This window comes from Triturus cristatus, chromosome 4_2 (assembly GCF_964204655.1).
Source record: "Triturus cristatus chromosome 4_2, aTriCri1.1, whole genome shotgun sequence".
Taxonomy (NCBI): Eukaryota; Metazoa; Chordata; class Amphibia; order Caudata; family Salamandridae; genus Triturus; species Triturus cristatus.
Genome location: NC_140586.1, coordinates 238,427,387 through 238,442,639, shown reverse-complemented (window position 1 = coordinate 238,442,639; position 15,253 = coordinate 238,427,387). Strand labels below are relative to the sequence as shown.

Genomic DNA, 15,253 nt, shown 5'->3' with positions numbered 1-15,253 from the left:
CCGCATGGTCCCCCTCCTAGGCCACTTATGGCCCCGGGGACCCCATCCCCTGTTGGGGGCCGTGGGGGGGGTCCCCAATCCCCCCACGGTCCCAGCCGGCTCCCCGCGTCCTGCAGGAGCTGGCATTGCTTTTCCACATGGGGAGCAGCTAACATGCTGCTCCCCATGTGGAAAAGCAATCAGCTTTGCTTCATTGAAGCGAGAGCAGGTTTCCCTGCTCTCGCTTCAATGAAGCAAAGCAGTTTGCAATGACAGGGCGGGAGCTGCGGGCTCCCGCCCTGTCATTGCAAACTACAGTGTACCTGGGGTGGGCACCCCGGGACACTGCAGAAGCCGGCCCTGGTGGGTGGCGGTCCCCAGGGCCTATTCAAGGCTCCAGGAGGGGGGCCGCATGGCCCCCCTCCCACATTGACCAGTTGCCCCGGGGGTGGCAGTCCCCGGGGCTGCGGGGGGCCCGTGAGACCCCCCGCATATACTATCTTTGAGCCCCGGGGGTGGCGGTCCCCGGGGCAGTGTGGGGGGGGGGGGGGCGATTGGGACCCCCCACACTTTTTTTTAATTCTGCCCCCAGGATTACCAAAGAAGTGCGGGAGCCCCGCGCTTCTTTTTTTTTTTTTTTTTTCGGCCGAAATTTGCGCTGGGTGCGCGAATCTCGCTGATGTTTTTGAAATAAAAATGCTTTTTTTGGCCCTGGGGGTCCTTGTGGGATCCCCTGAGCAGGCCTAGGGGGTCAAGGTGTTTCTACCCTGCCCCCTTTTTGCATTTATCGCGTTTGTTTTATAGGTTTCTTGTGCCTCGGTTCTACCGAGACACAAGATGGCTGCCAACACTTCCTGATCTGGAGTGTTGACAGCCAATTAGAATACAGCTCGTGCACGGCAGGGTGTGCGCTGGGTGCGGGGAGGGTGCGCGGATCCTCCGAGGCCATATATATATCTATGATTTTACTTTTGATTTTCTCAGGAACTACTGAACGGATTTACACCATTTAAGCAAAAGGCACGAGTCTGAACTGAGGACTACCTCTTTGCCAAATTTGGTGTAATTCCGTTCAGCAGTTCGGGCTGTAGCTGCGTAAACAGGTCCTATGGGGAAAATGCGTTTTGGGACCCCCCCTTTTTTCTTGGCCCCCGCTTGACGAATCACAGTGAAATTTTCAGGATAGGAGCCACCGGAGCTGGCCAAAAGATTGGAAAATTTCGCAAAGATTCGTCAATCGGTGCCTATGTTATTCCAAATAGAATGTTGCAGTTTTCCTATGGAAAATAGGTCCTAACTATACCTACCTACAGGCGACCGCCAGTAGGTAATTATATATATATATATCAAAGTCTACAAACGGAGCACACTCCACACCAAGTGACCAAAGTTCATTATGATGGCAGGTAGGCTGGCACGTACTGTTGCAATAAATTAGTGCCTAATGCGTTTCAAGCTCAATTAGCTGTTGATCACAGGCAAGCGGCAACAAAATGAAGAGTATTTAGTATGGCGACGCGTTTCACCAGAACTGGGGCTTGATGAGTTCTATTGCAAACCCCGGTTCAAATTCATTTTAAGATCTATAATGGGCCCTGCACCCGTTTGCTTGCACCAGCACCCCCAAGTGTGGACGAGGCCGGTTTCACTGCAGGATTCCTTTCCAAGTATATAGTTTAGGTATGTAGATGTGGAGTTAAGAATAGTAAATCTATAATTTCCTTTATGCATTCATGGTATGATATTTTGGTTCTCGGTATTTTGGATATGATATTTAACTATCTCGATATTCCATACTCCCTATTGCCTGGAGGTGCATGTACTGTGATGGGCAATCAAGCAACACATAAAATCTCTTTTTCCTTCAAAAATAATTTATTACACTCTGATCAGCTACAAAAAGCATACCGTTGGCAGGATAAAAACAAACATTTTTTTAGTTACTGAGCAAGGACATTTTTGGGCTAGTTGTACGGGCGCAATGAAAAATTCTGGGAAGAGGGATATCTTAGGAGGAGGAGATGTTTGAAAGTGAAGGGGGCAGAGAGAGGTGAAGATAGAAGACCCTGAGTCTGTGAGTTATTTCTGAGCTCTTGCCCTTTGAGCAAAGAAAGAAACTGTCTCGGTGTACAAGTGAGAACAAATCCGACTGGCCAAAAACAAAATAAAGCAAATATAGCCCTCGAGAAGCGCCTTGAAACAGCAGTGCAAAATGTCATTCTATGGCCTTGAGAAGTAACCCACTGCGCGTGCTCCCACCTGTGAAAAGTTATCTTGGTGGCTTTTTTTTCTTTTTTTAAACAGTAACTGGTTTGTGATAACAGAAATAGATATAGACAAAGAGAGAGAGAGAGACTAGGCAAGATAGGTAGAGACATAGAATCACAAATGCCAAAATGAAGCTGGCCTCTGATTCGTATTAGATATTCATCCCAGGGTGCACTGCTGCAAGCTTTTCTTCCGTTGTCTTCACTTGCATTTTAAAACGTAACATTTTCGGTGTATGGACGAAGTACTGCTTGCCAGAGGGCCTTTATATGACAACCGCATGATATGAACCCACATTATTTTTTCACTTATTGAGTTCCTATGATGGTGTTTCTTGCCAGTTCTCCTTCTTTTGGGTCTTGATGAAGCTACATCTCAGCCTCCCTTTAATTCGCGAATGTATCTCTCGCTTTCAGAGTGCTCTCGTCTCCCTCTCTCGATCTCTTTCATTCTCTGGTGTCTCTCTACTGACTTTATTTTAGCTTTTGCCAGCTTTTAAATTTCCTCCACTTCAATGCAAGATAACAAGAAAATGTAATTGCCACAGTTTTCTTCCAAACTTCACTCCTAACTATTCCCTAATGTTGGCACGTAGGACTGTTTTATTTTCTCTTTCCCCCTCTCACTCACCTTATCTTTTGCGCCTTCCTCTCCTTCATTCACCCCCTTTCTCTCCCTTCTCACCCTCTGTCTCTCTCTTCCCCCTTATTTCACTCCCTCTCCCTAGGTTTCACTCCTTTTCTTTCCTCCCTTGAACATCATTCCATGATGAGCATCCGGGGCAGGGGTACTGTACAATCCTTTCAGTTTTCAGAAGACAATCTTCTGGCCCTGGGCAGTGGCACCGGCGGTGGCCCCGCTTTCTGTACTGGTGCTTCAGAAGGGGCGTCTTGTGTGCTCCCAGGTGGCCGGGCTTCATCTGCGCTTCCCTTGTCCTCTGGCTCCCCGCTCCTGGGGTCTGCTGGCACCACCATGGAAGTCCTGCTCTGGCGTTTTATAGGCTGGGGTGGTATCGGGGGAGGCGGACCGCCCGGTGTGCGAACGCTGCCACCCCGACGTGGGAGAGTTTTTGGTGCAGCTGGGCTCTCTGGTGCATCAGTGCTGGTGCCAGTGGAAGGAGCCACTCGTGGCTGGATAGGAGGGGGGATGGATGGGCGGGCGGGTGCAGGTTTCTTCGCTGTAAAATCAAAAAACAAAACACATTTAAAAATAAAGATACAACATGTGATTTGGCTAAAAAATAACATTCTGGTTTTCTTTCAGGGTAATGAGGAAAATTGCTGAAATTAATCCTAAAGTCTTGAAAGATATTTTTTAAATGCTGTGAAGTATCAAATGTGCCTTAAAGGAACAGTTTAAAATCCCCAAATTGATTCATTGGTCTTTGACATATTAGGATAGTTTATTGTAGTTGCATTTCAACATCTCACCACTAGAAAGAGTTGACAACCGCAAGATGAAGCTAAATGCATTTTCCCTCATCTTGCTGCGTCTCCAACAAATACGTTTTATTTGAGCACTAATTTTCTCTACTGTAAGGATTTTTCGATGCCCAGCAAAATGGCATTCTTTCGTATTTCCAGCAAAATTGCATTCTTTCGTATTTATGCTGCATTTCCCTAGCAAGAATACCTTTTTTGGGGCCCACTGGTGAAGCCTAGTGCCCTCTTGTGGCTATTTATGAATGTGCTCTAAGACAGCTGTTAGCAGTAGCCTTAGAATAGCAGTTACCATAAGAGTTGCATGAATCACTATTATGTTGCTTCACAGCTACTTCACAGAGCTCGATAATTTTGCAGGTTTAACCTACCTATAAGCTTGGTCAATAATCAAGGTTTATACGTCATCTATTTAAAACCTGGATTGGTTGGGAGAAGGGACTTAGAAAGGGAGCACAAATGTGGTGGCCAGTTAGAGTCTAGGACCAGCTGAGGCATGCCCTTTGTCTGACTGTCTTAATTGCTGCTCTTAACAATGTATCAGCGGGCTATGGCGGAGGAGCATCGCCGCACAGGAACAATAAAATGATAATAACAGCATGTTATTATTACTTTCTTTTTCATTGCTGGCTCTGTTTAGGGGCGGGGCCGGCCGGGCTGCCCACAGAGCAGGGGGAGGAGTGGTGGGCACTTTCTAAGTGCTCATGATGGTTGGCCGGACAAACAGTCATGCACACTTACCATTTCTCCACCCAGCTGTATTGTACAGTCAGGTGCAGAACATGCATAGCCTCCCACTCCCTGCCTCAGTGCCGAATCAGGCCACTCAGACCAATCACAACACTGCTGTCATGCTGGTGACAGCACTGTTGTGATTGGCTTAGCTGAGTCTGGGAGCCTATGTGCTTCCTTTTTCCTGTGTCAACCGAAGGGGATGGAGGAGAGGTGGTGGCCGGCAGCTAAGTGAATTCTTCTTTTTTTCCTTTTATTTTAACCACTCCCCCACCCAACACCCCCCTCCGCGACCACTACTACCCCGTAGCAGATGCTAATGAGTTAAGCATCACTGGCCCAGCCTGGGGATGTGGTCACTTCCATGTCACATTCACCTGGGCCTAGCTCGGTCCCTGTGCTTGTTGGATAATGCACTGAGGTTCTTGGTACCAGTGATAGTGTTGCACGGATTGTGTTTGGAAGAACCAAAGTGATGGTCAATATTTGAACCGTGTCCTGATCTGGTCAATCTCCGTCCAATAATTGTCTGAATAGCTCTAATTTAGCTTGTAGGTGATTTATGAACAGCAGGTGATTTGGCTACTTTCAAAGTAGGTAAAAGGGCATTCCGAAGCCCCTGACCATATACTCTTACAAGGGAGCAGCCAGAAAATGCCAATATCCCCACTTGAGCCATAGCTTTAAACACACAGAGCACGCATGCGAGCAAACCGACCCTTCTTCTTTCACCCTATCATTCTCCTTCCACACATCTATCCATCAATCCTCTAACTGTTTTATCAATTCATTTGTTCATCCTTTCACCTTTATATCCATCTATCCATCCTTTCAATCTTCCTCATCTGCCCATTTTTCATCCTCCCATCCATTCACCCTTTTATCTATTGACCCTTTCACTCTTTCATCCATCCTTACGCCCTTCCCTTTACACATCCATCCTGCATTTCACATTTCCTTCTTTATTTCCTTCCAAGTTTTCCTCCTTTTTCTCACTCTTCCTTTTCCCTCCAATTCTTTAGTCATCTGTTCATCTTTTGTCTCTCATCCTTTTTAGGTCTCGCTAGCGTAAGGCTGCGCGCATGCGCAGTCTCGCTAGCGAGATTTAGTGTTGACAAGGTATTTTCAGTAAGGGGCATTAAGCCCCGCCCCTCTTTCCCATTGGCCGGCGTCACCGTTTATGGTAAACGGCGGCCAGCCATTGGGAAAGAGGTGCCGGTGACGTTTTAGCTTGGATTTTCGAGCCGTCCCATTTGGACGGCCTCGCCTGCTTTGCGTTGGTCGCAAAAGGTTTCTTATCTTTATGAGGCCAAACACATGGCCCCATAAAGACAAGAAACCTAAGCCAAACGAAAATGTCATGGCGAGCGCTTGTGTTTATATGCGCTCGAGCCATGCTGTGCATTCTACATTCCAGGTTGTGAATCGTAAAGTTTACCACACGTGCTGCTGCTACAGAGTGTGAGGTGAGGGGGGGCAGGGAGCAGTGGGCCTTGGGAGAGATGAGGTGCCGTTGCCCAGGGGAGAGGGTGGGAGAGATATGTGGGGCAGCTGGCGAGGTTAATATTACCAACTGAAATGGTAATAAACTGCAAGAACGTTATGGGGCATTAATAAAGTGCTAAGGGAAATAGTTGCAGGATATTTCTGAGTATTGGTGTATTCGCCTAGCTCACCTTTCACCGATTGTCACTCGTCTGGCGAGGTCCCCGCCCGAGGGTGAATTTCCTCCTCAAGGCACATTTGTGGGGATGGGTGTGTTGGTGATGGAGCCACCAGGTGGCTGGGGTCTGTGGAGGTCGGCGTGGGCTGCTTGGTTGCCGATCTAGGGTTGATGCGGTGTTGGAATGCCCGCGGTGACTGGCGTTGTGGTCGCCTAGACTTTCGTGATGGGTGCAAGAAATTAAAGGACGGAGTAAGATTCGGGAGGGGGGGTAACCGTGGGAGCGGGCGGAGTTTGAGGGGAAGGGAGGGCGACACGGGAGTTTATTTTATGCATTTTTATATAACGTGGACTTTACCCGAAGGGGTCAGGGTGCCATCGGACGGAGTGGCAAAGGTGTTGTTCTGGGGTGTGGGCGGAGTGGGATGGTTGGGTGAAGGAAGCGGGGGCGATCGGCTGAGGGTAGGAGAGGGGGCGTTGTGGGTTTTGGGGATCGGAGTGCTGCGTGGGAGGGTGCGGGATGGGGCATGAAGGGGAGGTGAGCGTTCCTCGGCGGGTCGGCTATGCGCAAAGGCTGGGAGGAGGCTTGGCGGCGGTTTGAGCACCATTCAGAGAGGATGGATGTTTTTGTCGGGCTGGGCTCGGCCTGCTGGCATGTGGCTAGTTGTGGAGGATAAGGGGCAGTACGGAGGATTTGATGTGGGACGGCCGGAGTGTCGGCACTGGTTTGGATGGGTGGGTGATGTGTGAAAGTCGCATGGCGCCTGGGGGGGTTGGTTGCAGGAGTAGCGGTTGGGAGGGGCGACTGTTTCTCGGAGGGCTGCAGGCTCACTGTGGAGGTTGCGAAAGGAGGATCGGAATGTTATTAAGCAGGTAATAATAGGCGGGATCGGGACTCCAGGGGGGGCAACGGGCCTTGTGGGCGGGACTGTCATCTTTGGGCCGGTGTGCGGTTTTTGGTGTGGACGGGCAGCCGGTGGACCTGGGCAGTTTGTTAGATGTCCGGGGAGGTGGACTTTGTCCGGGTGTGGCGCAGCGGGTGGTCCTGGGACAAACTGACGCACATTGATTGGGGTTGGAGGGGGACAAAGGCGCGCCGGGGGAGGGGTGACTGCAGGGGGCACTGGGGAGAGGCAGCGTCGGGTCTCATTACATGTTGAAGGGAGGTGCCATGGGCACAGACAAGGTGTACAGCACCTGGAGGCTAATTACATCTGGGTTTCTCCCCTCCCGCTATCCTCATTTCTCTTCGGCCTCAGGTGGAAGGGGTGGGGTGGGCTTCCGAGGAATCCCTCGGCATTCCTGCCACATCTGGAAGTGGAGGAGTATGGGGGTTTGCAGTGCCAGGTACTGGTGGGCGCTACACCCACGGCTGGGGAGTGCAGCGTTTAGGCCCTGGGTGACTAGGGGTGAAGCACTGTCTGGGGAGGGATGAGGAGGCACTATACAGGGAGCAATGTCTTCGGGTTATGCAGAGGTCCCTCGGGCGGGTGATAGGAAGAACACACTGGGAGGTTGATGCAGTCCTGGGGTGGGGAGAAGGCGAACCTTTCCTTCTTTAAGAAGCACATCTTGACACTGGGGGTTTGTGCCCCATCTCAGGGTGCGTTTTGTGCATTTATTCCTATTATCCCTGGTTCAGCAACATGCTCATGGATGCCATGTCTACTCTGTATCTATTTCAATATTCTTTATGACACAGACATGTCACGTGAAGTAGCCCGCTGAGTTGGGGAGCTGATGAAATGTATCTCTGGATGTTATAACTCCATAGGTCTGCTCATGGCCTCACCTTCAAGGTGCTGTTTGATTCTGACTTAAGTCCCGAGTGAGAGGGCAGTGGTTGGGGGCTTCCCGTGTTCCTGCTGGGGGGCATTGTACTGTGAAGTTATGGAGCACAATGTTGGGTGTGAATGGGCAGTCAATTATTTGAACTCTGCGTGATTTAAAACACATTCACACAGTCACGTGAACAAATATGCCTTGGTGACAGCACAATGGGCATGCAGCTATATCGTGACTTGTTGTCTAACACGGGGAGGTTCATAGAGTCACTAGAGGATTATGAAGAATCTGCTGTGAAAGTGATGGAAGAGCACTGATGTGGAATCCCACACTCCTGTGGTGTTTAGGCCCTATGATGAGTGCGCACGGACCCAGATACAGATAACATTTAAAAAGCTTCTGGCAGGCATCTGTGAAGGCCATAACCCCCCGACCCCTGGGGATTGTAAACATCAAGGGGCCTTCATGTCAAGCTCAAAGACCTCAAAATAAATCAGGTCTTATCTCCGGGAAACTCATTCCTTAGCTGCCCTCTAGGCAGGGACAGGAAGGCAGGATTATGGTTCCAACACGAGACAAGCATTTGCAATGCAATTTGCCTCGCATTTACGAGAGTTTAACCCCTTCGATGCTGCGCAGATTCCGCCGCTGTGCTGGCGGAATCTTGCGCGGGCGTGGTCATGACGGAATGGTTCCGTCATGAGCACAGCTCAACCGTGGGTCATGACGGAACCATTCCGTCATGAGCACCGAAGGGGTTAAACTATTGGCATTGTAAACAACAATGCCGTTTATTTATCTTTTAAAAACAAAAATAAAAGGCATTGCCATGTGCAATGTTAATAGCTCAAACTCTTGTAAATGCGAGACCTATTGCATTTTTAATGCTTGTTATGTTTCTCACGTACGGTTACCTCTTTCTGTTTGTCTCTCCTTCTGTGTATTCCCAAATTTTCATTGCTTCCTTTTTTCTCTTTCCTTTGATGTGCATGTCAGCCCACCACCCACAGCCCTCAGTCACATTAACAGTGGTATTTTGAGTATTTTGTCTGCAGTGAGAAGAGTCCCATAGTACTCTTGGATAGGATGGGTTAGATTTTGATTGTAGTGTTATTTTAACAATATTTTATTAGTTGCTTCTTTTATGAGGTTTAGACCTTTGAACATTCAGTATGATGTATATCAAATGATGGCTCATTAAAAATATGTACAGTTTTAAGTGATATGTTTTGATGCCTATACTTTAATTGGAAGATCACATATACTTTGGGAAACTACAGCACCTCATTTAGTATGCATCCCAAGGCCGCCTTCTACAGGTAGCAAAGGCTCTTACTCGATATAGTTATGCCATATAGTTGTTGCGCAAAACTACTGCAAAAGGCAAAAATTATTGTCAAATTACTGCAAAATTTGCCCTTTAATGTGTATTGAGAAATCTAAAAAAGAGAAGGATGGAATACTTGAATTAATCTCAGCCACTGGAAATTTAGTTAGGCCCCAGCCCAGTCCTTTGCTTTTTTTTACCACCATACCACTCCAGATTAGACTCAGCCAAATGCAAACCAGCCTTGGCCCTGTTCCAATAGGAAAGCAATTCAGCCCGAACTGTCAAACCAGGTCCTCTCTGAACCAGAACACAAGCAACCCAAGACTGGTTTCAACCTATTTGGGTCTCTTCCCTCAAGCGCAGCCTGGTTCCAGTGGCACAGTGAGCAAGAAACCCATCACTGGGAATACCTGCTACGCTTTGGACGTCACACTGAGGAATGCAAAATAGAGGTCGATTGAATGCTTGAATTAATCTCAGCCACAGGTAATTAATTGGGCTATATATTAGCCCATTGTTTGTTTTGCTCACCATGACATCTCATATGCAAATCAACCTGGGTCCTGCTCCAATAGGAAGAAGCCAGCCTGAAGTGCCAAGCCAAGTCCTCTTCTAACCAGAACACAGCAGACGAAGACTGGTTTCGGCCTAGTTGGGCCTCATCAAACAAGTGCAATTGAGTCCAGTAGCAAAGTGACCCACGTCTAGGGCATACCATTGGCTGCTTGGAACATTACATCAAACGCACAAAACGTGATGGAAGGAATGCTTGCAAATATGCCAACCATTGGCAATCACTGGGGTAGCATTCCAACCTATCGTGTTTTTGGCGGCTATCCCACCTCAGATTAGACCCACCATATACAAATCAGCCTTGGTCCTACTACAATAACAACAGTCCAGCCCGAACTGCCAAGGCAGGTCCTCTCTGAACTGGAATACAAGCAACCCAAGACAGTGTTTGACTATTTGCAAGCATTCCTCCCACAACTTTCTATGTCTTATCTGTAGCGCAGAGCTCCCAAGCAGGCACATTTCTGTCTTGGGTTAAGTGTTGAAATTATAGCCTTATTCTAGCCTGCAGGAAATTGAAACTGGGTGTTCTAGAGAAGGCTTTTTCTCATTTTGCTTTAACAAGGTATGGCTTAGCCTGGCCAATGTGATTTACACGCACCCCCTGTATGCGGTCTATTCATATTTTATGGTGAGCACGTTACATTTTGTTGCAATAGTCAGATGAGTGTAGCATGGTTTTACTAATTCGTAAGGCAGGTGTGATGGAATATCATTGGGGTTTATCTAAAAGTTGCCTAATATGTATAAAAATTGCTGAGCTGTTTATACTATTTAATTGTTCTGCACATGCTGTGCTGACTAATAGTGTATAATAAATAACATATTGTGCAAAATACCATTAAGTGCTTGTGCTTACCGATCTTCAAGTGGCGCTCTTTATTAAGGGTGGGCGTAGTTCGCGAAGTAGCACTTCGCGAAGCTACGCAAAGTGAAGTTCGCACTACGCGAGCTACACGTAGCACTTCGCGAACTGCGTAGTAACATGTTCGCACTGTGCAAGATGTTGTTTTCAATGATTGCACAGTGCGGACAAGCAACCGGCACTGTGCAATCATTGAAAATGGCATCTTGCACAGTGCGAGCTGTAGTTTTCTGCTACTCAAGCAGTTTTTTACTCGAGCGGCAGCATTCTCAACGCGAACTGGTAGTTTCTCATCGCGAGCGGTCGCGAGCATACGCGACCCCTCGCAATGAGAAACCTGACCTCCTCGCGTTGGGAATCTCGCCAGGAGGTTTATTTTCCATGTTCGCGATCGCCAACTTGATGTTGCTGATCGCGAACAAGGAAAAAGTCTCGCCGGGATGTCATTTTGCTTGCTCGCGGTCGCCAACTTGACGTTGAGGACTGCGAGCAAGCAAAAAATGACCGCAACACTACGCTACGCGTGTTCGCACTGTGCTACGTGCAGTTTGCGTAGTGCGAAGTAGCGCGAACTTCGCAAACTACGCGAGCGTAGCGTAGTGCTTCGCCCAGGCTTACTCTTTATACCACTTGAAGATTTGAGGTTCTCTGACAGAATTACTTAGTGGGGAAAGAACGATAGAACCTGCCAGTTTTCCTTTTACCCAAAAAGGTTGCAGTTTCTTTTTAGGAAATCTATCAGATGTGACACCCCAAGAATTTAAGGTAGACACAAGAATTCTGTGTATGCTATTATCAAAGCTCTTTTGAAGATTTTCAACTCCTCCTTTGTGTATACTTATTAAAACACAACTTTTGAAAAATCCCACTAAGCTCTCAACGGAGATCGCTATATTATAAAATGAAGGGAATATTAAGGAGTTTTCTTATATTAAAGCATGCCACTTGGAGTGGGAAAGGGTAACCACCCTGCTTAGAAAAAGCTCCATCAATGAGGGGTCTTTGTATCCCTTGAAGCAAGACTCAGTACATTCTTCAGGTTCTAAAGTCGACCTAGCTGTGTATCCGCATCCTTGGGTGCTGCATTTTCAGGATACCCACCGAATAGGTAAATTATCTGCATTCAGATTCACTGCATGTACATGTATCTTATGTAGCTATCTTGAAAAGCAAGCACATATCTCGCCTTCCCCGACTTCCATTGAGCACCATTGACAAACATCTCCAGAGGTAAAAACATTGTTTGTCTCTAGGCAAAACACCAACAAATCATGCTGAGAAAAATACTTATGAAAAAAGTAATAAAAGTAATGTCTGGTTTAAGCTAGGATTGCCGCCCACATTGCCCCCGACTCTGAGTTTTTATGGATCCAGATGCTTTTTTTTGCACCACATAAATAATGACATCCTTGGGTATGGTATCTGTCATGTGCATAAAAAAAGGCACATATTCCGAGTTTCTGGGGAATAATACACAGATTTTGCTTGAGGCAGCAAAATCGGCATAGTATGGTAAATATCATACATTTTTCCCCTGTTAAATTCCAGCAGGTGTGACCGCCGAGATGTAATAAAGGGTGAGATATTTAAAGCATTAGGTAATTACCAGATGTGGCATATACCACTCAACTCGTAATTCCGACACATGCGCAAAGAGGAGTTTACGCAGCGGTCTGAAACCACAGACCCACTCGCTACACAGCAGAAAAAGTATGGGAGATTATTTCAAATGAAAGACACATCTATCCCCTCTGTGGTGACACGATGCTGTGTTTATTGTATAGGAAAAGTCTTTAGTGTAGAGTCCCAATGTCCTTTCTTATAAAAAAAAAGTTGTACCAATTTCCACATTTCATCCTCTCCAGGGGACAAAGTTAAATGTGTGGTCCAGGTATTGATGGAGGCCTAGCTAGTTTCTTAAGAACATCTTAAAGATTTGGGGGGCCCTGGACCAAATGTATTTTGGGGGCCCCATTCGGAACAGCTTTGAATGTATCATCCAATTTCAGCTCTTTCCAGCCCTCTTTGGCCTGGTCACTGACAGTGCACAGGCACACTCGTCCAAATTCTACATGTGTTTACATCTAATATTCAGGAGTAGTGACGTGTTTTCAATATTGTAACACAGCAGTAGCGGCCGGCATTGCTCACGGGTGGCGCGGCAGGCGCAAGGGTTTATGGGGAGGAGATTCGCGGGGGTGTCACGGGGAGGGGGATCGCAGGGAAATTAAAGAAAATAATAATAAAATTAAACTTACCCTTCCTCCGGCTCCCGCATCTTCTCGGCTCCTGCTCTCCTGCCTCAGACAGAACAGGAAGCAGGCAGCCAGGCTCCCTCATGAACAGCACGACAGAATAGTGGTATAGTATGATAGGGATGGCGCTCCTGGAAAAATTCACTAAGTTATTATGTAGTCTTCTTATTGGACTGGTGCTATAAGGAAGAAGAGAACCACTATACTCTCCTGAAGTTTCTGCAGTAAAACTACAGTACAAACATTGATATAAATTCCTTAGCACACAGCAGTTATATCGTTTCAGAGTTCACAGCGTGATCCAACAGAACAAAATTATTTCATATATACAATGATATGAAGCTTGAGTCTTTAGTTTTTCTTTGGTCCAAACATTTATTCTCACGAACTGTGATTCAGTTGAAAGCCGATGCCAGCACATGTTTCGTCGCCTTCAAGTATTACACTTGCGACTTTTTCAAGGCTGAAAAGGCTTCTATCTGTGTATATTATCGTGCGGTGTTAATTCCGACCCACACGGTCCTCCGGCGCGGGTAAAAGCTTTTCTAACGAAGACGATTTCAGTAGTAAATTATTCAGCACGATATTAGTGGTGAACAGATCCGTAAATCAAATGACGTAGTGTCCTCATCCCGCCGGAAATCTCGAATACGAGTGTAATACTGAAGGCGACGAAACACGTGTTGGCATCTGCCATTGGCTTTCAACTGAATCACAGTTTGTGAGAATAAATGTTTGGACCAAAGAAAAACTAAAGACTCAAGCTTCATATCATTGTACATATGAAATAATTTTGTTCTGTTGGATCACGCTGTGAACTCTGAAACGAAATAACTGCTGTGTGCTAAGGAATTTATATCAGCCAGGCTCCCTCCCCTAAGTCAATCACAACACTGCAAGCTGCGTTGTGATTGGTCGGAACGCCACCCAGCCAAGGGCTAAAGGGGTTGCCATGTTCTCCATGCAGGCTGCTATCCAGCCTGCATGGAGAAGGGCAGAGGGCGCATGACTAGTTTGGGCGGCCGACCAAACAGTCTTTGCGCATTCAGGAGTGGGCACACCACTCCTCCCCTGCTCTAAGAGAAGAGCAGCTCCGCCAACCCTCCTGCCCATAATGCGAAAAGCAAACATAAAATGATAATAACTTTTAGTTATCACCATTTTATGTTTTGGCTTTCTCGCACTGCGAAAAAGCAGTGGGGCAACGTTCCTCCGCTCCAGTGGAGGATCCGCCCCTGAGCAGCTGCTCATTAATATTTCATCAAATAATCTCTAAGACACCCTCCCATTTCTCATATGTGAGGTCCTTTTTTGTTTGGTCTGATATAAACTTTTTTTTATGGATGTTGCATGAAATATAAACACAAGATTTCTCTGCAAAATGTCTGTGATAGACTCTCACACATCATCCACATTAAAAAATAAATTGAAGGAAAGACTCGTGCCCTGGACCAGAGCCCACTCTGCCCATGCCGTAAAACACTAGTTCCGGTTTACTCGTATAAGGTGTCACGGAAATCTGGTATCTTCTGTAACAGCGAACAGCGTATTTCACCCAACTGTCCAGAAGATGGCAGTGTAATTCAACGTTAGTTTTTCTTTAGCCCCAAGCAATGATCACTTTTAAGAGCGATCCCTGGTGGGGGTGTGGGCAGAGGATCGTCAGATCTTGACCGAATACCGCATTTTTTAAGCACACTGGCTCAGTAAGGTTGATCCCAGCTTAGGGGGACTCGATACTGCTTAGAAGGTTGGTTAGTTTGTCAAAGATTGTTGGCGAGCCATGTTTGCAAAGATTTGCTGTAATATGCTTGAAGGGCAGAAACCAAGCACAAAAGCGTGATTGCTCATGGTGCATCTTCTAAACACATAGATGCCAGTTTGGGGTTCCAGAGGTACATTTAGAATCCTTGGCACAACATAGCTACCACTGGTGTCGGATGGTCATGAAAATAGTAGTAAGATCTGAAAGTAAACCGAGTTTTAAAACATTGCTGCCAAGTTTCCCAGGTCCATGCTTGACTAGTTTGGCCAGTTCTGTTGTTTTCTTAGCATTCTTCGACTGGTAGTTTTATTTCATCCAGAATAAAACCAGGAATACAAGTCCCAGAATCCAAAGGAAAAAACAGGGTTGGCCTAACTAGTCACGCATGGACTTGGGAAACTTGGCACCTATGCTAAAAGACCTGTTTATGTTTAGGTCTGCCCTCTTTCCCCTACGCCTGGCTACTTAGCAGCAAAATAGGCGGCTATAGAGGAGCTATTGGTGGGACAAGGGCTCACCCATAAGATGTCATTGCAATCAAAGGGTAATTGATATCACTTATATTGTCATATTGAAAAGTAAGTGCATATAGAGGAAGT

The 15,253-nt window shown here is 46.9% G+C and overlaps 1 protein-coding gene across 2 annotated transcripts in view; it reads right to left on the bottom strand.

Annotated features, from left to right (window-relative positions):
- Nucleotides 1-1,835: 1,835 nt before the first annotated feature.
- SH3BP1 (SH3 domain binding protein 1) overlaps nt 1,836-15,253 on the bottom strand; it is a 175,796-nt gene continuing 162,378 nt past the window's right edge. For both annotated transcript variants that reach the window (XM_085601373.1, XM_085601372.1), the window contains exon 18: nt 1,836-3,424. In XM_085601373.1, the coding sequence (XP_085457499.1) occupies nt 3,051-3,424 (374 nt within the window). In that variant the 3' untranslated portion in view covers nt 1,836-3,050. The remainder of the gene's footprint in view (nt 3,425-15,253) is intronic.